The sequence below is a fragment of the Vipera berus genome (assembly GCF_964194415.1).
Source record: "Vipera berus genome assembly, chromosome: 2".
NCBI classification, from domain to species: Eukaryota; Metazoa; Chordata; class Lepidosauria; order Squamata; family Viperidae; genus Vipera; species Vipera berus.
This window is the reverse complement of record NC_138203.1, coordinates 25,758,674-25,780,524: the sequence shown is the minus strand read 5'-3', so window position 1 is coordinate 25,780,524 and position 21,851 is coordinate 25,758,674. Positions and strand designations below refer to the sequence as shown.

The 21,851-nt window shown below is 41.7% G+C and overlaps 1 protein-coding gene across 2 annotated transcripts in view; it reads left to right on the top strand.

Annotated features, from left to right (window-relative positions):
- The first annotated feature begins 6,099 nt into the window (after positions 1 to 6,099).
- The window catches only part of IL6ST (interleukin 6 cytokine family signal transducer), a 29,314-nt gene continuing 13,562 nt past the window's right edge, over positions 6,100 to 21,851 (top strand). Inside the window, exons 1-9 of one of the 2 annotated variants that reach the window (XM_081317830.1) lie at positions 6,100 to 6,179; positions 12,119 to 12,199; positions 13,661 to 13,963; positions 14,790 to 14,919; positions 15,302 to 15,462; positions 15,850 to 16,001; positions 17,014 to 17,167; positions 18,657 to 18,739; positions 20,897 to 21,116. In XM_081317830.1, the coding sequence (XP_081173956.1) occupies positions 12,133 to 12,199; positions 13,661 to 13,963; positions 14,790 to 14,919; positions 15,302 to 15,462; positions 15,850 to 16,001; positions 17,014 to 17,167; positions 18,657 to 18,739; positions 20,897 to 21,116 (1,270 nt within the window). In that variant the 5' untranslated portion in view covers positions 6,100 to 6,179; positions 12,119 to 12,132. Of the gene's footprint in view, positions 6,180 to 12,118; positions 12,200 to 13,660; positions 13,964 to 14,789; positions 14,923 to 15,301; positions 15,463 to 15,849; positions 16,002 to 17,013; positions 17,168 to 18,656; positions 18,740 to 20,896; positions 21,117 to 21,851 lie in introns of both variants that reach the window. The other variant, XM_081317829.1, reaches the window with a different exon arrangement.

Sequence of the window (21,851 nt, the reverse complement as noted above, 5' to 3'; positions counted from 1 at the left end):
ACCGTGGTTTCCCACCTGGCTGGCAGCCAATAGGTTTACTTGGTTTTCCCGCCAGGCGCAGCTCCTTGCTGGAGCTGTCCAGCACAGCGCCTCCTGGAATTATTGTAAGTGTATGTCGGCCCCCATACATTACACCCCTTCCCCCATAAGAATAGACATTGCCGATCCACTTGAACATCCCCCCCAACATACTATGTACACTTGTTTGTTGGCCCCTTGTTTTCCTCATGTCCGCACATAGTCTGTGAGGTAAGTAGGGGGCCTGTGCGCCCAGCCTGATCACCTCAGGGTTTCCCCCGAGTCCTGTGTGATGTTATCCCCATTGCTGGTTTGTCTAGGAGCACGGGGAACCCCAGGGTCCACAGTTGTTCCTGACGCCCAGTCCCCCTGGCTCTGTTGTTGACATGTCTGGGTAGGTCCTATGGTCCAAAGGTCAGTGTCCCCGCTGGCTTCCTCTGTGTCGGGTTGGTTGAGATGATTGGGGCGCGTTGCCAGGAGGCCCGCTTGATGGGTGCTGCCTGGTGCAATCTCAGGAGCTCACCTCCTGACCTGGTCGACATGTCTTCTCCATTGACGGCCCCCCTCCACCCTTACTATGAAAGACAATGGCTCCGTTCTCTCAATCACTTCCCCCGGCACCCACGCATGTCCAGTCCCATAGTTCCTCGTCCAGACCAGCTCTCCGCTGCTGAATTCTCTGGGGGATTTGGGTTGATCTGTCTCTGCTGCCACTCTGTCGGGGTGAAGTCTGTCTAGTTTTATTATGAGCCTTCTGCCCCAACGCAGTTCAGCTGGGCTCTTCCCTGTGGATGTGCAGGGTGTGGTGTGTTGATGGAGTAAGAATTGTGCTAACCTTTGCCTCCAGTCCCCCTGGATGATGCATCTCAGAGTGTCTTTGGTTGTGCGCACCATGCGCTCTGCCATACCGTTAGAAGACGGGTGGAATGGGGCGGCCGTGACGTGTCTAATTCCGTTAGTCTTCGTAAACACCTGGAATTCCGTGGAAGTAAATTGCGGACCGTTATCAGAGACTAACACGTCAGGGAGGCCATGTGTGGCAAAGAGTTCCCTTAGCACTTGGATCGTCCTTACAGTGGTCGTGCTACTTACTGGCACCACCTCCAACCACTTCGAGTGGCTGTCCACTACCACTAAGAATGTTTGTTGCTGAAATGGTCCCGCATAGTCAATATGGACTCGGGACCAGGGAGTGTGCGTGGCCTCCCACTTGTGGACTGGTGCATGGGGCTGTTCAGGCCAGGACCTCTGACAGGTGTAACAACCAGCTACCTATTCTTCTATTGCCTTGTCTAACCCTGGCCACCACAGGTAGCTTCTGGCTAAGGCCTTCATCCTCACAATCCCGGGGTGCCCCTCGTGGAGTGACTGTATGACCCTATCCCTTAATTTTTTCAGAATGATGACCCGGCACCCCCACAACGAACATCCCTTGTGGGCAGACAATTCGTGACACCTGTTGAAGTATGCCTGGAACTCTGGGCCTGGGGACTTATCCTGCCAACCCGTGCTCACCCACGTCTGAACCCTACTCAGAATTTTGTCAGCAGGCATTTCTGCTGCAATGTCCTTTGCACTGATGGGACACTCAGGCAGATCCTGTAATGCCAATATTTGAGCCGCGGGAGCCGGATCGGGTTCAGTGTTGGCTAAAGGTAGCCTGCTCAACCCGTCAGTGTGGCCCATTTCCTTGCCAGGTTTATGGACCAGCTTGCAAGTGTATGCCAACAGGAAAATGGACCACCTGAGCATTCTGGGGGACAGAATTTGGGGGGTCTGTTTATCTGTGGTGAAAAGACCTAGTAGGGGCTTATGGTCAGTGAATATAATGGGGTATATATTTGAAGTGCTTTTGTTTCCTGGCAAAGGACGTCGTGACAGAATTCTCTGCCATACAGGTAATCATGGAACTTCTTTACTCCAGCAACAATTGCCAGGGCTTCTTTGTCTATCTGGGCATAATTCCGCTCCGCCACTGACAACGTCCTGGAGTAATAGGCAATGGGAACTTGTTTCCCACTGTCTTCTAGGTGGCTTAGGACAGCGCCCACCCCATAAGGGGATGCATCACAGGGGATGCAAATGGACTTGGATTCTATAAAATGAGTGATTGTGGCATCACTCGCTAAAAGGTCCTTTAAAGCCCTGAAACTCTTGTCATGTGTCTTGGTCCAGTTCCATGCAGTGTTCTTATCCAGCAGCCTGTGCAAGGGTTCTGCAATGGATGCCTTGTGGGGTAAAAATGTGTGGTAGAAATTGAGCAGACCTAAGAAAGCTTGTAGCTCTGCCTTATTTTGGGGGGTGGGAGCTCCTTTAATTGCTCCCACCTTAGATGCTGCAGGGTGGATGCCCTGAGCATCTATCCTGAACCCCAGAAACTCAGTTTCTGTCACGCCAATGCTGCACTTGTCTCTTTCGAGTTTGAGATCTGCAGCCCTGAATCTTCCCAAAACCTCCTGCAAACGCTCAGCCAAAACCTCATTATCCCCTGCGATTAGGATGTCATCGAAGTAAGGGCATACTCCAGGGATGCCCTTGAGCATTTGCTCCATTATCTCCTGAAAGATGCCTGGAGCTACGCTAACTCCGAACTGCAACCAGTCTACCCTGAACGCCCCCTTGTGGGTAACTATAGTCTGTGTGTCCGCCGTTTCCCTGTTTACTGGGAGCTGCTGATACGCTTGTGCTAGATCGAGCTTGGCAAAGATGGTGCCGCCCTGGAGAGACGCGAGTATGCTGCTGATTGTTGGAATCGGGTAAGCGTGCTGATTTAGTGCCAGATTGATTTACATTTATAGTCAGCACAGATCCTCACCTTTCCGTTTGCCTTGAGTGGGGTGACTATTGGAGTCTCCCACTCGGCTCCCTCAACCGGTTTTAGGACTCCCTGCGTGACTAGATTATCTAGCTCCCACTCTATCTTGTGCTTCAGGGCAAATGGTACCCTCCAGGGCTTGATTTTAATGGGGGGAACGTTGGGGTTTAATTTGAAGGCGATGGGTGGCCCTGTGTATTTCCCTAGGGTCTCATCAAATACATCTGCAAACACGTTGCAGACGGCTTCGATGTTGTGGGTTTGGACCTTGTTAATGCCTGTGATGCCGATGCCTAGGGCCTTAAACCAGTTTAACCCTATGAGGCTAGTCCTCTGGCCCTCGACCACCAAGACATCCAATTGCTTCTAGAACCCCCCTTACTGCACTGTGAGGGTAGCCTCCCTCCTAATTTTGATTGGTGCTTGCTGGAAATCGGTTAGTGTGAGGCTGGATGGTCTCAAGGTGGCCCTCTGCCTACTCCGGCTGCATATTTGAGTAAAAGTCTCGTGTGAGATCACTGAGACCGCTGAGCCGGAGTCAAGCTCCATTTTACAGGGGACGCCTTGTAGCCAGACATCCAGCCTGATTTTTGGGAGTAATGGTTGAGGGTCCCCGTGTTACAGACGGCCTGCCGGTCGTCGGAACAGTTTATTGACGTGCACCTGTCAGTCGATGGTCTTCCGTGTCCACGTCGTGCAGGCTATCGCAGTTTTGGCTCCTGCATACAGCCGCAATGTGGCTGGTCTTGCCACATGCCCTGCATTTGGCTGTTCGGAACCTGCAGGTAGCCCGGGTGTGGTTGCCACCACACCCGGCGCATTTTGGCTTGGGTGTGCAGCAGCTACACCCGGAACACTTCCACTCCTGGTTGGCCGCCACCACTCGTTGGCCCCTCTGGTTGACACGCCGTGCCAGTGGCTGACCCGGCTTCGGTTGAAGCGTGTCCACTTCGGCCTCGTCGTTGGCGTCGCCGCTTCCCCCGCAGTCACCTGGTGAACGGCTCTTCCTGGACTGCTGTGGTGTGACCCAGTCGGATCTGGCCCCTCAGCCATGTCATGGGCCAGGATTTCGTCTTGGACCTCCTGGAGCGTCAGTTTGGGGTGTGCGAAAAGTTTATGCCGCAGTTTTCGGTCCCTGAGACCGAAGATGATTCTGTCCCGCAACCTCTCATCCAGGTTCTCGAATTGGCATAAATGGGCCACTTGCCAGACCCCTTCGATGAATTAGCTGCCGATTCGCCCGGCAGCTGGTCCCGTTTTTCGAACTGGTACCTCCAAGCCAGTTCCAACATGCGCGGGTTTGAAATGCTGGTCCAACTTTGCTATGAGGTTGCTGTAGGTGACAGTGTCGATAGCTGTCGGTGCACACAGCCCTACCACTATGTCGTACACGGCCGAACCGCTAGTGCAGAGTAGGGCTGCCAGCTTTAAGCCATCTTCCGTGATGCGACTGACCTTCATGAAGAATTCGACTTGCCCCACGTGCGACTCCCATCGCTCCGGGTGTGCGATGTTGAAAGCCGGTATCTGCCTGATCTGTGCCATGGCATCCAATCCATCCGAGATCCGGCTTCTGGGTCCTGATCCTGCTTCCCGCGTCCGATGTGGTGACCAGGCGAGTGCAGCCGCCGCTGCGGTTGTCTCAGTGCAGATTGAAGCAGGATCCCACCTTCATCGCCACTGTTAAGTCAGGAGTCGCAGGTGAATGAGACGCGCAGGCGATGGTTACAATGGAATCTTTATTGGATGGCAGGTGGAAAGAGCTGGGGAAAATGGGGCTACCTGGGCACTCCTATACCTGTCCAGATGGGCACCAGCCAATAGATTTAAACCGTGGTTTCCCACCTGGCTGGCAGCCAATAGGTTTACTTGGTTTTCCCGCCAGGCGCAGCTCCTTGCCGGAGCTGTCCAGCACAGCGCCTCCTGGAGTTATTGTAAGTGTATGTTGGCCCCCATACATTACACCCGGGAAACTCCTCCCTCCACATGGAGCCAGTGAAGTGCTAAATGGAGGGGAGAGCAGATCAGAGGCCTTTTAACTTCTAGCAACATTTTTTAAGATTCCTTGGAAATCAGTAAGAAAATTAAAAAGCAGATTTTTCTGTTGTTGTTGTTAGCTGCGAAGTCGTGTCTGACCCATTGCGACCCCATGGCCGTTTCTCCAGGCCTTCCTGGAAAAGAAAGTACAAGGACCTCCATTTTTTTTAAGCAGCCTGCTTTTCCAGACACAGCAAGGACCAACTAGGCAGAAATTTGTCTGGTCTGAGCCTGTAAAGTCCCTTGGGCCTGTCTGCTGTTCAGCAAGGATAGAATGTGAAGGCTCCAGAACCTTCTGCAGGGAACACACAAAAGCTCTGTGGGTTTATTTCTCTTTCCCATCCTCCTTTTTTTGTAAGGAGGATGCCAGCTGAAAATATCTGTTCCCTTTTTCTTTCAGTACCTTATTTGTTAACCTTTTGCTCTTTGCTCCATTTGTCTCGTCTCTATGAAAACATAATGCTATACAACGAGTTAATTAAGGAGGTGTTAATTAGTGTTACACTATTAGTTGCAGTAAGTCCCCCAAATATTGAGATTTATTAATGCCATAAAATTCCATTTCATTGCATCAAATCGCTTCCTTTATGATTTGCCATAAACGGGCAAATCAGATGCTTCTTATGTATTTCCTTTGCCGCTTTTTCTCCCCGTTCCGAAGACAGCCAGATTCCTTTTAGGACATTAATAAAGCAATTCATTCCCTTCGAATGCTATTTTTATTTGCAGTCTACGCAACTATGTTAGCTATGCCAAGCCAGGCCTGTGCAAATAATCGTAGTTAATTGGACATTAACAACCGGGCTCAAGGAAGCTCTTCCAATTTAGCGCCCAATGAAGTGAGCGCAGTTTCTTTTCGCACGTACACCCGGGGTAAGTTATTTCAGCCCAACCTAGCAGCTATAAAACCACCCGCTCCGAAGTGACGGGTCGATCTCCTCTGCGCAAGCGGTGCGGCTGCAACACAGACCCCACTCAGCGCCCCTTTCCCTTCAGCCAAGCCCTCCCCCTCCTCCCTTCCTCCCCCCCCCCCCGCAACACAAGCCCCGTCGCTTCCCTTTTGGGACCAATTGCCCGGTATCCGAGCAGCCAGAAACCCCGTTACGGGAAGCGCCTCCCCTCCGCTTGCCACGCCCATGGCCTCACGTGACCACCATGTCAGCCAACGGCGGCCCGAACGGGTCCTTCCCCGTGCGCCGCGTCGCTGCAGTTATAGCCGAGAAGTCGGTAGCAAAGGCGTCTGTGGCCGCTAGGCTGGAGGGCGATGGTTCGAGGCCTGCAGAGGTTGCGCGGGAGGAGAAGCGAAGCGGTGAGTGGCGGGGGGGAGGGGATGTCACGAACCCTTAGCCCGTTTTGGAAAAGGGGGAGCGGGAGAAGGGCAGCCGCCGAGCCAGGCCGAAGGAAGGGGGGATATGGCAGTTGCCTAGCGGCGGTCGGAAAAAAGTCCTCCCTCGACCTTCGGGGCGAACCCTGGCTCCAGGGGTCGGCAACCTCGGCTCTTTTATGACTCGTGGACTTCAACTCCCAGAATTCCTGAGCCAGCTATGCTGGCTCAGGAATTCTGGGAGTTGAAGTCCACGAGTCATAAAAGAGCCGAGGTTAGGCCCTGGAGATAGGAAACTTCCTTTGAGAGTCGGAGGGCCCGAAGGAGTCCAGAAATCTCTCTCGGCGCCCATTAGGACCGCCGGCCTTGGGCTGCCCTGCTGCTGTCATTTTAAAGACCTCTTCGGTCAGTCCGTCCAAGAGCGGAGACGCTGTTCCGCTCTCCGGATCAGCCCGGCGCCGCCGTGTTTTTCAACCCATCCGCTTCTAATTGCAGCCTTGGGAGAAAAAAGTGAGCGGGGGGTGGGTGGAATTTCCGAGCGCTTCTTTGTGTGTGTGTGTGTGTGTGTGTGTGTGTGCTTTTCTAATGTGCTGTGTGTGAGAGACGGACACACACTTGTTTGTTTTTTTTATCTTGCGTTCAGAACAGAGTTGGGCGATGACCCTCGTTAAATAAATAATCCTGACTCCCAAGGTGTGATTGCGGTGACCGTATTTTATTAGAAACAATACTATAAAAAGGACAAGCCTGAAACGCGGGCAGATCTGAAAAAGGGTTCGTAAGGATTAAAAACGCAATTGTTCAGGCTCATAAGGAAAATTCGAGACCGAGGAAGGGAAGGAAAACTTGACAAAGGTGTATTTTAATAATATCTAAAAAAAATATGACAAGGCTTGAAGTTATAAGAAGCAAGTGTTAAAAAAGCATTTCTGTAATCTGCATTACAAGGCACCACTTGTACAGTAAAAGATAAAATGAAGTAAAAAAGTAAATTTTTGAAAAAATAACGATCTAAAGGAAGGCTTCTGAAATAAAAGACTGTCATTTATTTGAAGATCTGGTGTGTGCTAGACTTGGAAGGAATAATTTAGTGTGGCTAGTGAAGTTATCCTCAGTTCATTTATTTTATTTTTATTTTATTTTATTTTAATTCCATTTATATCCCGCCCTTCTCCGAAGACTCAGGGCGGCTTACAAGCTTAGCAGTAGCCTTCATTCTATGTATATGCCTGCTTATTAGGGCTTTCACACACACCCCAAGCGGCATTATTACCAAGTCAGCTTAATTGCCCCCAACAATCTGGGTCCTCATTTTACCTACCTCAGAAGGATGGAAGGCTGAGTCAACCTTGAGCCTGGTGGGATGCAAACCTGCACTAATTGCAGGCAGCTGGTGTTACTTAAGGAGACATTAGCCCACTGCTCCACCAAGGCTCCTTTCTCTTTTCCTGACATCCTTTCAACATCTGTTCTGCAAAATACACTATAGGTAGTCCTTGATTTACAACCATTCATTTAGTGATGGCTGGAAGTTACAACGCTGCTGAAAGAAGTGACTTACAACCCTTCCTCCAACTTAGGTGCTTGGTAATCAACATGTATTTACAATGGTTGCAGTGTTCCTGGGTCACAAGAATGCCATTTGTGACCTTCCCAGCTGGCTTCTCACAAAGTCAATAGGGGAAGCGAGATTTGCTTAGTGACCATGTGATTCATGGTCATATAACCAGAAAAAGGTTGGAAAATTGAACAAAATTCAATTAACTGCCTTGCTTAGTAATAAATTCTGGTCTCAGTTGTGATTGATAGTCAAGGTTGACTTGTAGTCATTTGGTCTGTAGTCCTGACTATCTTTCTATCCTAAACTGCTTTAAAATTCTAAATCTCTGGATTGTAATAATCTGCTTTTTTGTATCTGTACGGTCTTGTACAAATAGAAACCTTGACTTGGGGCTTTATCTCATAGGACCGCATGGAATGCCTAATGCAGGTTAGATGTACACGCTTGCAGTGTACAGGTAGTCTTCAACTTATGACCACAATTGAGCCAAAATTTCAATTGCTAAGCAAGGCAATTAAGTGGGTTTTGTCCCATTTTACAACGTTTTTGCCACAGTGAAGTGAATCACTGCAGTAGTTCAGTGAATCATGAGGTCATTAAGGGAATCTGGCTTGCTTGTCAGAAGCCAGCTGGGAAGGTTACAAATGGTGATCACATGACCCCCGAGGGAATGGAGCTGTCGTAAATACATGCTAGTTGCCCAGTGCCTGTATTTTGATCACATGGCCATGGGGATCCTGCATTGGTCATAAGTGTGAAAACTGGTTATCACTTTTTTCAGGGCCATTGTAACTTTGAATGGTCACTAAATGAATAGTTGTAAGTTGACTTCCTATAATATGTATAAAGTCTGGGTGTCAAGAGAAAGGATGTCTAGAATTCTTCTCAATTACAGTTCAGTGTTCCATGTTTAGAAAGTGTTTTTTTGTCTGTGTGTGTGTGCTTGTGCACTGAAGCATCTGCTTATTCTTCCCAATTGTACAAGCTTTATCATGGAAGAGCTAGAATGCAGTTCTGTACAATGTATATCACCTGTACTTCATACTATTTAAAGTCCAGTATCTATAATTGCACTTAATTATATACCTATTTACCTTTGTTTCTCTTCTTGCTCTCCTTATTTTTCTTTTCTCTCACCCTTTCTCGATTAAATTGGTTTATAAAAATTCTGTATTTTTTACATTAATATAGGAAAAGTTACAAGTAAATAGCTATTATGTGTTATAATTCACAGTTTGGTAATTAGCAATACTGTACCAATTTTAATAAACTTAGAAGCACTACTTATTATAACTGAACAGCTCTGATGTTTATTTTAATTAATAACTAAACTGCATCATATGGGGAGAGTCTGTGTGCCCAATAAGGGAAATTCTGCAGAAAAATGTAATGATGTCACACGCGTGAACTTAATTTCCTGCATGCACATGTCCTGGCAAATTTGAGTTGTATATTGAATATTCTTGAAAACATGATTTTCTGGAATTTGATGCCTGTTAACCCTCTTAAGTTAATACTTTTCTATAAATAGAAAGGAGTAGCAGCAGCCGGAACAATGTTCTTCAGGAAATTCCTCAATTGCTCTCAAACACATACAAGGAAGGCTTTCTTGTTATTTTTTTCTCTTTCATATAACATCTTGCTACCTTTTCACAGAAATTATAAAGTAACAAAATATATTTTGCAAAGTCACTGTTTTCTATTTGAATGCTTGCAAATGTAAATATTTAGGAAAGGGAGTGTCAGAAAAAAATGTTTGCAATCAAACATTGTAATGGGTTGGATTCTAAAAAAATGGAATAAGTTTCATGTAGCTTTTTTTTAGTAGAGAAGATTAGACAACATTGCTAGTCTTAGCCATTCCCATGCTGCATCCAGCATTCCCTGCTAACAGCAAGAACAATATCAGTCAAATGAAATCAAACGTCAGCTTTACACAAGTCCGGCATACTCATGCTAGCAAGAAGGGCTTACTTCGGATCTCATCAAAGAACTCTGTCTGGCGGGATCCAGAAGAAAGTGTTCTCTGCTGCAGCACCCCTCTTTGGAGCATCTTGTTCCATAATATTTTAGATGCAATTGTATTATGCATAATGGAGATGTGTCTAAATATTGCTGCAATATTTACTGAAGTTGAGAAACTGGATAAAGAATTATAAAGGCAAAAGTAAAGAGCACACTTGAATTATGGTGTAAAAATCCTCAGAGAGGCGAGAAGTTTAAGGAATAAAATCAGTGGTGGGATTCAAATATGTGAAAAATGTCTCTCTGTGTGGATGCCACTTCTGGAAGTCCATTCTTTGTCTGGGCAACAAAAAATTAGCTACCAGTTCTGCTGAAGGGGTGCGAACTGGCTGAATCTCACCACTGAACAAAATGCAATGACAGAATCGGTGGATGATTGTGGTGAAAGCAATAGTGGTTTGCAAGAGTAAATAGGAATGAAGAATTGTCATGCAAACTAGATTTAGCTGTATTTTAATTGCTTACTATTCTTTTCTGTACTTTTGATAAAATTTCTGGCCCTGAAAGGAACTAGCATATGGGTGTACATGTATACGTATGCAAATATTATGCTCTGCCTAACTGGATTGAAGAAATGGCTCAGATACATCCAATTCTGCTTAGGATTTGGGTTTTTGAAATGATTAAATCATGCTTGCTATTTGGTAGTAGACAACTTAATTGCCTTATGTTTGTTTCTTTTAAGAAGTTTTAATAATAGTCAATTTTCTATAAGGTATCTACAAGACCTATGTAAAATTCTTACACTGTAATAAACATCCTTTATATATTTATCCAAATATTGATGATAAATATTCATTTCTTCAGTGGAAAGAGATTTTCATTCATGTCTTTTTTTTAAAAAAAGGAATAGATGTTTAACATTGTCAGATAAAAATACCAGTTTTGGAAGTGAGGTTGGCCAGGAATCAGTAGAAGCATTTTCATATGCAAATCAGAATTTTCAGCAATTTTGGCTTGTTGAGAAGAAACAAACATGCCAATGCTGCATGGTCATTACATCTGTGGAAGCTTGTTTATCATGATGTGCCAAACAGTCTTAACTTTAGACAGACGCTTCATTTGCATGTAAGAAACTTCTGCTATTTAACTGCTCACACTGTAGGAAATGCTAGTTTGCCATGAATTGAGAATGTATCATACCTCTTAAATAATGGCAAAAGATTCAGTTGTATGCTTGGAGCATTCTGATCTATATTATATCTCTTGGAAGAATTTTATTAAAGAATTGATATATTTTGCCCAACTTTATGATATAGATGTAACAGTTATACAATAATATTGCTACTGCTAAATCTATAGGACAGGGAAAACAGTACTTCACTGTACTTTAATGGAAAGCTGAAGAGGGATATGTGGCATCAAGCACCTATTGTTACAGAAGAGTTCTCTACTGAAACCATGAATTAACACAGCAATTGGGGAAGGGGCTGCTGTTAATTCCAATTTTTTAATTAAATTGAACAGTATACATCAGTACCTGATCCAAGTTATGTCATTTTTATAATTTACAGGTAGTCCTCAACGTACGACCACAATTAAGCTCAAAATTCCTGTTGCTAAGTAAAACAAGTGAATTTTGCCCCGTTTTGCAACATTTCTTGCCACATTTGTTACATTGTTACACTACAATTGTAACATCAAGATCATTGATCTTTTTTTAATTTTCTGAATATATGTATTGAATCCAGAAATTTTTTAACTTTTTTACAAGTTACCAAAAATGATAAATCTCCTCTTGATGTTTATATTTCTAGAACTTATTTGAAATACCCTTTTCACAGTTGGAGACTAATCCAATTGACTGACTTACCTGTATTGCAAGCAGAAAACTCAAAAGTGTTACAGTTGTAGTTACAGGCAAGTGCCAACAAGGTGTCAGTGAAAATACATTCCACTCTAAATAGGCTAACCTGATTACAATATTCTAATATATAGTCCCAACCAATGCAGTTGGTTAGAAGAAAAAAGCATTATCGGAAAGCAAAGTCCAAGAAAAGAAGTCATAGTTTTAACAACTATTTGTAAAAAAAAATAAACTTCTTTTAGATTTAAAAGGAACTCTTCCCTTTTCTTGTTATTAACTTTCTGATATGTACAAATTACAGGTCATAACCACCACTCAATCAATATTGTAACTTTGAAGTCACTGAATTGAGTGGTTATTAAGGGCTTCCTTTATGTGTGTGTGTGTGTGTGTGTGTGTGTGTGTGTTTGATTTTGACTGAATTTTCTATCATGCTTAAGATAGCTGAACTTACCTACTAGGAGATACCTATGTAAAAATAAATGACTGATTCATCATTATAAAAAGAGGTTACATAAATATGTTTTACAGTGACTTGGATCAAAATGTTTTCAAAATGGGACATGTCAATGCAAGGTGTCTACATTCTCCTAAGCATTTACTACTTTGGAGGTAAGTCAGTAAAAATGAGTTATAGTGCTATGCTGAACAGGACTGTGATTTAACATTGTGTTTAAATTACATTAGTGATTTTGAGTATTAGTATGAAAGTTAGGTTATAGAAAAAGAATACAGTTATAAACAAAAATCTGTATAGGTTCAGAGTTGATGTGCTAGTTATTTGTGAATTAAAACCTTTTGAATAGATGCCTAATTCAAATTTATTAAGACAGAGTCCAATAAAATGTAACAAGATGAGACAACAGCAGATTAATAATTGAATTAAAGGACACTAACTGATTTATGACTTGAATTTAAGAAAGGAACTGTAAAAGAATTGGGGATCCAAGGGTGATGGGGGACTAACCAGACAGATTGGTTTGAGCCCATAAGATTCTAGTTCTTTATTTGGAGTCCCCCAAATTTAAAACAATCTCATTGTCATGTTTTGATGAGCTGCCAACTGCAGTGATACAATGGCGTTTTCAGAAAATACCAATGAAAATCTGCATCTTGGCAGATTTCATCAAGTGATGTTTTAGCTCGGTCTTTCTATTATGCTACACTTAGTATCAGTAGGTCGGCTCATTTTAACATGTTTGCTCTAATATGCTCTAAAATGTTACCCCAAAGGAAATATAACACTTCTTTGCAGTTTGTTCATTACATTCTTTAATTACTGGTCCTATTCCAATTCTATAATAAACTATACTATTCTAATTCTAGAAGAACTAGTTCCTAGAAGACATATTAATTCCTAAAGGTAAAGGTTCCCCCGCACTTGCGTGCTAGTTGTTTCCAACTCTAGGGGCCGGTGCTCATCTCCGTTTCAAAGCCTAAGAGCCAACGTTTGTCCGAGGACGTCTCCGTGGTCATGTGGCCGGCATGACTAGACGCCAAAGGCGCACGGAACGCTGTTACCTTCCCACCATAGTGGTCCCTATTTTTCTACTTGCATTTTTACATGCTTTCAAACTGCTAGGTTGGCAGAAGCTGGGACGAGTAACAGGCTCTCACTCTGTTACGCGGCACTAGGGATTCGACCCGCCAAACTGCCGATCTTCTGACCGACAAGCTCAGCGTCCTAACCCACTGAGCCACCGCGTCCCTTATTAATTCCTAGCATAGTGCTAAAGTTAAAATAGACATTAATACAGATAGCAATTATCAAGCTCCTCTAGAGTTTAAGTCTAAAATAAATGAATGAAAGTCTAAAACTCACCAATTTGTGAGGGGAATGTTCTATTAAATTCCAGGATGTTCTGTTTCTCCTCAAGTCCATGTAAAATTTCTGTTTTATGTTTTGAAAACAACTAGTAATTTATGTAAGACATCACACTTGTCCCCCAAGAGAGAAGTTAGCTTTTCTAGTGCACTTTTGAGAAAGCTATTGCTGTTTTCTATCTTAATTGTTTATGTTAAAGCAATAACTATGTTCTCCAATGGAAAAATAAATCTAATCATTTCTCTCAGTTTCAGATGGATTTCTGAACATGTGTGGCTATATCGTCCCAGAGTCACCAGTAGTATTGTCCACTGGTTCCAATTTTACAGCATTTTGCATTCTCCATGATAGTTGTTCTTATTATGCTGACCAAATTGTCTGGAAAACGAAAACGACAGTTGTCCCTAAAGAACAATATAGGATAATAAATCAAACTGCTTCTAGTGTGACATTCAATGATACTTCTACATTGGTTTCTCCTCTGACTTGCAACATTTTAGTACCTGGGGGTATAGTACAGAACATCTATGGAATTCAAATTCAACTGGGCTGTAAGTCATGTCCTTTAATTTTTCTATGGATGGGAACATGGATAAAATTATACTGCTAGGATATATTAAATTACTTATCTTTTTAAGATCTTCCCATTGCACGTTCTTAAATTTTAGCTATACTTGAATACAAAAGGGGACAAATCAGCATAACAAATATTTTGGCAAATGTAATGAGAAAGGCTAAATAATTTTCCCATATTTTGAGTACCATTTACACAATTTGAGTGTATTTTCTGAGAAAGTATGTTTGTTTTTTTAAAGTGGAATTTTCAAGTAAGTTTCTGAAAAAGATTGAAATATTAGTAAAGTACAAAAGCATTTGGTTAGGTGGGCATGTTATTTTTTCTTTCTAATTGTTAATGAAAAATCACGTTCAGAGTTTGGGTATGCAACTTAATATTCTGAACACATGGACAATTTCCATATATTTGCTGCCCTTATTCTAATTCAGTTATGGTATTAGATGTGCTGGGCTTAATGTTAATGAAAAGATGCTTAAGCAAGAAAATACAAAGAAGGGAATCTGGAAAGATCCCTCAAGCAAAGTTCTTTCCAGGCTCCCTGTTTGTATTTCCTTTTTTCGATTGGATCAAGATCCTAGCTGTGATCTTTGATGCAGGAGAAAGGAATGGGACTTGGGAATTGCAGATTATCCATAATATTCCAGCCCATTCTGTTTATAGAAGTGACTTTAAGCACTTCACAGAAGCTTAAAGGAAAGGGATGGAAGGGATGGAAAATTTATTTGCATGTATCCTTTTGTTGTCACAAATTTTGGACTACTTTCTGGTATGTTTTTTTTTCTTTTCTTTTTTTTCTGCAGTTCCTCCCGAGAAGCCTACAAACTTGAGCTGCATTGTGATTCAGACACAAGTAACATCCTTTATTCAAAGATGTTCCTGGGAACCTGGAAGAGATACATTATTGAGCACTAATTATACTTTAAAGCATAGGTGGTAAATATATTTTAAAATGAGCTACTAATTTCTTTTATGTGTTCAATTAACTTTAAAGGAACTCCTAACCTTCTCAAATTAATGGTTTCATGTGGCAAACCTGAAGTGTTTTATGCAGCCAGAAATTGTGGGATCAGTTACCCTGTGAACTGTAAGCAATTCTAACAGTTGGTTCCAAGAAATGTTCCAATTTGAGCAAAGGAGAACTTAATTCAGTTTTAAGCTGACTTCTTAAGAGTAAATTTCATTTAATTATGTGATATTTGCTTGTGATTAATTATGCCTCAGATTATGTGAATGTGTCCTTGTAGATACATTATTATCATGTCAAGATATTAATACATTTAATGTCTCAAACGTGTTTCTTTTCTTTATGTAGGCCATCTACAATGCTTCCTGATTGTATACCTCAAGATAGTAATAATTATTGTACCATTTCTACTGTCGTCTTTTTTGTCACCTTGGAAATGTGGGTAGAAGCCAAAAATGAGCTTGGAACAGCTGAATCTGACCACATTGAATTGGATCCGATAAATTATGGTAATTATGCTCCTTTCCATTAACTAATGTTAGAAGACTCTCATTAATTCTTTCACTTTACATTTGAAATCTCTTTTCTCCTCTCACAAATAGTCTGGATTTGAAGAAGAATATGACTCAGAGCATCTGGGCCTCTTGTACATAAAATTTGTCAGCAGCTCCTTGGAGTACCTGAATGTTTTTCCTGGGCTCAGGCAGCTTCATTTAATCTTAAAAAAAAAAAACATTTGGTTAAATGAATTGCCAGCAGGGACTATGAGCACATTCGTGCATGGTCCAAATCTTAAATGTCAAGAAGTATATAGTTCTAAATGCAGAACATTGGGATCGAAATTATTGGAATCTATATATTCAACTATGAAACAATTTTTCTCCCTTTGTTCCTAGTGAAACCACTGTCTCCACACAAGCTTTCCGTCAATTCAGGAGAATTTCCTAGAATCTTAAAGGTGTCATGGGAAAACAGATTTAATGAACCTCAACAAAAGATAAAATATAAAATTCAATATAAGATCTTGAACATGAATGATTGGAATGAGGTAATCCTATAGCAATTTTTTATTATGGCAATCTCTGTTTTATTGAACAGGTAGCCCTCAACAACTGTTCAAAGCTATGATGGACCTCCTGGGGTACTTGTGACATGATTACCAGGTTATGATGACCACCCTTTCCCCCCCAGTCACTTGACCACATTTGGAGCATTCATCAACCCACATTTATGGCTGTTTGCGGTGTCCTATGGTCATATGACCACATTTTGCAATATTTTTGTTGATAACTTGGCATTTACTTCCAGTTTTTGGCAAAACCAGCCCTTAGTGAACAATTGTTTCACTTAATGACTGATGCAAAAAAGGTCATAGAATCAGACTGCGTAGAAGAAACCCTATAAATATTGTACATCTCAAAACAAAGCTGCATGGAAGTCTGGGGAAAAATATCTGGTTAATGTCAGAGGCTGGTAGGCAGTTATAAGAAATGCCTAGTGCAGATTACTTCTACCAGATTTTACAACCAAGGAAATGGATATATGTCTTAATTTTTTGTTGAATAAATGATTGTAGTAAATACTATTTTTGTTTGATTATATCATCTTTTATCTTTGTTTACTGTTTGGATGAAGATAAAATATTGATATCCAATATCGATATATGTTTTAAAAAGAAGTTTACATGCAATGTATTTACCTTTTCACATGACTGTATAGATAGTCCTCAACTTATGACTGCAAATGAGCCTGGAATTATGGTCTTAAGTTGTGGCATTCAGTAAGTAGGCCATATGTGACTGCCCAATTTTATTGCTTTTTTGTGGCAGGCGTTAAGTGAAACCATTGTCCCCAATGAACCTTTTTTCGTCAGAAACTGTAAATGCTCGTTTCTGGCAAAAAAACCCACCAAAGTACAGTGAAACTGGGATGTTGTAAATGGCTGTAAATGCCCTTTTAAGACTTTAAAAAGGAACATACAACTTAGCAGTTTTCAAATCATAGTGAATGAGTATCATAGTGAATATCATAAGACTTACAAAATTCAGCTTTATTTTCAGATTCCTCCTGAAGATACAGCTTTCCTGAGAACTTCATTTACTCTCCAGGAACTCAGTCCAAATACAGCATATCAGATTAGACTGTGTTGTGCAGTTCATTTGTCAAAGTACTGGAGTGATTGGAATGAAGTAATTGGATTCACTGCTGAAGACAGTAAGCAGTATTTAATTGTTTACCTGGGGCAAAGATGTCAAAACATGAAATTGTCACATGTCTACACAAGTTATCCTATAAGTTGAAAAGAGCATAAAAAGAGATCTATAACTCCATAAGCAAAGATCCTGAATTTGGATGATCATTACTGTCAAGCATGGGAGATCTGATACTAAAAATTATTAATATAGTCTCTGAAATTAGTAATTATTTTTGCTTCAGCGAGATCATTCGTGGTTTCGGAGTTGGGTATCATCAATATGCTGATGATACCCAGCTTTTTATTTCGACCCCGAACCACCCCAGTGATGCCCTCGACGTGATGTCCCGCTGCCTGGAGGCGGTCCGGGTCTGGATGGGGAGGAACAGGCTTCGACTCAACCCTGACAAGACTGAGTGGCTGTTCGTGCCGGCATCCCAGGAAATTCTGATTATCCCATCTCTGGCCATGGGGGGTGAGCTATTAGGGCTCGCAACTTGGGGGTCCTTCTAGATTCACAGCTCTCCTTAGAAGAGCATATTGGAGCTGTGACTAGGGGGGGCCTTTGCCCAGGTTCGCCTGGTATGCCAGTTGCGACCCTATCTAGACCGGGATGCCTTACGTACAGTCACTCATGCGCTTGTGACTTCTTGTCTAGACTACTGTAATGCTCTCTACATGGGGCTGCCCTTGAAGTCCACTCGGAGGCTCCAACTGGTGCAGAATGCAGCCGCGCGAGTTGTGCTGGGAGTTTCCCATACTCCCATGTTACACCTTTGTTCCGCGAGCTGCATTGGCTGCCGGTTGTCCTCCGGGTGAGATTCAAGGTGTTAGTAATGACTTACAAAGCCCTACATGGCATGGGTCCAGATTACCTACGGCAACACCTGCGGCCGGCGTCAACTTCCCTCCGTCCAGTGCGCTCCCACAGAGAGGGCCTCCTCAGGGTGCCTCCGATCAAAGAATGCCGACTGGTGGCCCCCAGGGGGAGAGCGTTCTCTGTGGGCGCGCCAGACCTATGGAACCGCTTGCCGGTTGAGCTCCGGACGGCCCCCGACCTTCGCTTCTTCCGGCGCGATCTAAAAACGTATCTATTTGAGCAGTCTGACCTGGTCTGATGGGTTAGGGTTGGGGTTTTAATACATCTTAATTATTGTTTTAACCTTGGGCACTTTTAACTTTTGTATCCTGTTTTTGTATTTATTGCCCTGTACACCGCCCTGAGTCCTTCGGGAGAAGGGCGGTATAAAAATGTAATAAATAAATAAATAAATAAGTAAATATACAGTACTGTGAAAGTCTAATACTTCATTTTTAATATTTTAAGTGCTGCCATAGAATATTTAATACCAACAGAAGATTAATATATATAACGTATATCTGGCATTAATACTAAGCATTATTACAATGGTGCATATGTCAAATTGACTTAAGACAGATTTTTTAATTTTGATAAATATGCATTACATAAAATGAATAGTGAAGTTTTCTGATTTTATCCTCTGTTAGGACCATCTAAAGGACCAGCTCTTTGGCGTAACATTAAAACATCTGACTCAACAGGAAATTGGACATTAGGCCTTCTTTGGAAGGTAGGAAAAAGTTATATATCATGAATGTCTGGCTTTTGATGTTCTCGGCAACAATAGGTATCTTTCATGGTCTAATACGTTTATATATTGCAATTAAATGTGTAGTTTTATAATGTATAGCATTGCCATTGCTTAGGGCAGCAACTTCTTGAAGTATCCTTTGGGATAGATGTAAATAGTAAAAACAAAAACATAGTGTAAAATAGTGTTTCTCAAGTTTGGCAACTTTAAGATATATAGATTTCAACTACTAGAATTTCCTAGCAGACAGTTGGCCTGGCTGAAAAACACTGGTGTAAGGGATTTGCATTATTCTGAGGACTATACTTGGCTTTTAAGTAACATGAAACTATTCCAAAAAGTAGCTAAGGTCATGACAAGATCTATTTATGATCTAATTTAATTACTTCCCATATGTTTAATCATTTTTTCAGTTAACTATAAAAATTACAATTCAGTGAACTTGGGAAGGGGTGGGGAACTTTAAGAACTCTCTAAAGCAGGGGTCCCCAACCTTTGGACTGGCTGCAGCGGCTTCGGCGGTTTCGACAGCTTCACACGTGCAATCTAAATCCCACAGATGTAAAATGAAGCTTCATGTGCTCACCTGCTGCTTTGGCGGTCCCGTTCCCAAAGAGCTATGGCCCAGTACCAGTCCATGGCCTGGGGGTTGGGAACCCCTGCCCTAAAGGCTTTCCAAGACCATATACACCTCTCTTTGGAGAATATGAAAATATATGAAAAGTTTTGTAAACCCTTTTAAATATATAAAATATATTATATACACAGCCTTTGGTGCTGTGTATTCTAAAGGGTCAGGTTGCATACATAAATCATCAGTTATAAGCATATATACATATATTTCACTGGGTTGTAGAAGTCTTAAAAGATTGCTTGATAAATCTTGTAAGAGTTTGGATCATATTCTGCTTTAAGTGGAATTTCTTGAAAAAAAGCATAAGAGCATGATTGATGTCGATGTCTATTGAAGCTGGTAAGAAAATCAGGTTTTAGCCTAGAACGGATCCCCAACCCCTGGTCCGTGGACCAGTATCGGGCCACGGGATGCCAGCAACCGGTTCACACAAACAAGGAAAGCCCCATCCGCAGGATGCAGGCAGCAGAAAAACCAGTCTGCGGAAAAACCTCTCTCCACAAAACTGGTCCCTTGTGCTCTTAAGTTTGGGGACCTTAATAAAATATAGTTAAAAGCAGCAGAGTTAATGAAGCATAATTAGATTATACTCTGTTTCAGGTAGACACAGATTACCCTACCGCTGCCTATTAACTTTTCTAAGACATTAAGAATGACATCAAGATTGAATGTATAACACAGCTATTAATTTGATTTCTTTGTAAGCATTCACAAGTCATTCCTATATATTTGGAACACGTAATTGTAATTCTGTCTTCTGATCATCTTGATCAGTGTCCAAATATTGATGAACATTATTTCTACCAATGTCTGAAATAAACAGAACATGAATAACAGAAAATGACCTTTGGGGAAGAAAGCCTGTGTAATGGTAGGTGGGAATAACTTTGCAAGATGGGAAAGAGCCACAGCTAAGGACAGATTGGTTAAGAGACAACTTAGCTCACAGAAGTAACGAGGGCATGACAGATGTCTCAGAAGGGATCCTCCATGCTGTAAAGAAAAACAGACTTGCAAGATATTGTTAATGTGAACTTATAGTAATGTAGAGTTAATACTTCAGGGTGAGCTTCTTGTCTGGACCACCTTGAAGGTTGATATCCTGTTACCCATTCAGTCTGTAGTACCTTCCATTTGATGCATTGAGTTCTGTTCTAGTAAACAAAGTATTTGTGATTTCTTAGGTGATATTCTTTCTTTTTTACCATTTAGATTTTTCCCAGGATAAAAAAGTAGATAGAAATACTAGATTCAGTCCACAAGCCTTTGAGAGCATTTCCTGTAAATTATTTTTTCATACAGTAAGGTCCCTTATTTTTTCCTGACAAAGCCACTTGTAAAAGGATCTTGGGTAAAAAGATTGAGAATTGGCTTTCTTAACTTATTATAACCCACTGCTAGTTTGGAACAGAAATGCTGGATTAGTTGGATGAACATCTGGATGTGTACAAAGCATTTTCTTTTCTTCATATATCTCTATAAACAAATTTACTTTTTAACAGGAGTTGAGTCCTTCCGAAGCAAATGGAATAATTTTGAAATATGAAGTATCTATTTCAGGAAGACCGCCACTTTCTTTTCCAACTAAATATTACACTCTGAATGCCACGCAACTGATTTTAAATGTACAAAATGGAACATACGATGTGAGCGTTACAGCATTTAACAAAGCTGGTAAATCTCCTACATCAGTTTTGCTTATTCCAGCAACTAATTCAAAAGGTAAAAATTTTCACATAATTTAGTGAGGGAGAAAAATTCTAAATATTAATGTTAATAGACCACTTTTGTTTTTCTTATGGGGGCAGTCCAGTTTTATTGAAGCCAGTTTGGTTTACTGTTTTAGGAACCAGGCTAGAAAGCAAGAGACTATGAGTTCAAGTCCTGCCTTATCTATGAAATTCAGCTAGGTGGCCTTGGGCTAGTCACTCACTCTAAGCCCAGCTCTCATCACAGGGCTGTTACTGTGGGGAAAATAAGAGGAGGAACTTAGTAACTTTAAATTATTCAGACTAATTTGTTATTTTAAAGATTTTTCTTCTGTTTGAAATGACTTATTTAAAAAAAACTTGTCTTCAGTTTTCTTCAAAGGTAAATTTAAGGAAAAAATTCATCTTTGTTGCAACAATATAGTTGTAGCAATTATTTTGATTAGTTATGTTAGTGAATAGATAAAATATTCCATTTAGGTATCTTAAATATAATGCTTCTTATATATACAAGAATTCCAATTAGATCTTAAAGTTTCAGTTGAACAACTGCCTTATGATATAATTGATGTGGTTCTAAAATATCTGAAGAACTGTCTCACTTCAATTGACTAGCCCACCACACTTGTTCCAGTGAAAAAGGCCGCCTTTGGATTCTGTTGGCCAAAGAATGTCAGTTGGCAGGGTCCATGAGAAGACCTTTTCTGCCATGGCCCCCACACTATTCAATATTCTCTCCTCAGAGCTA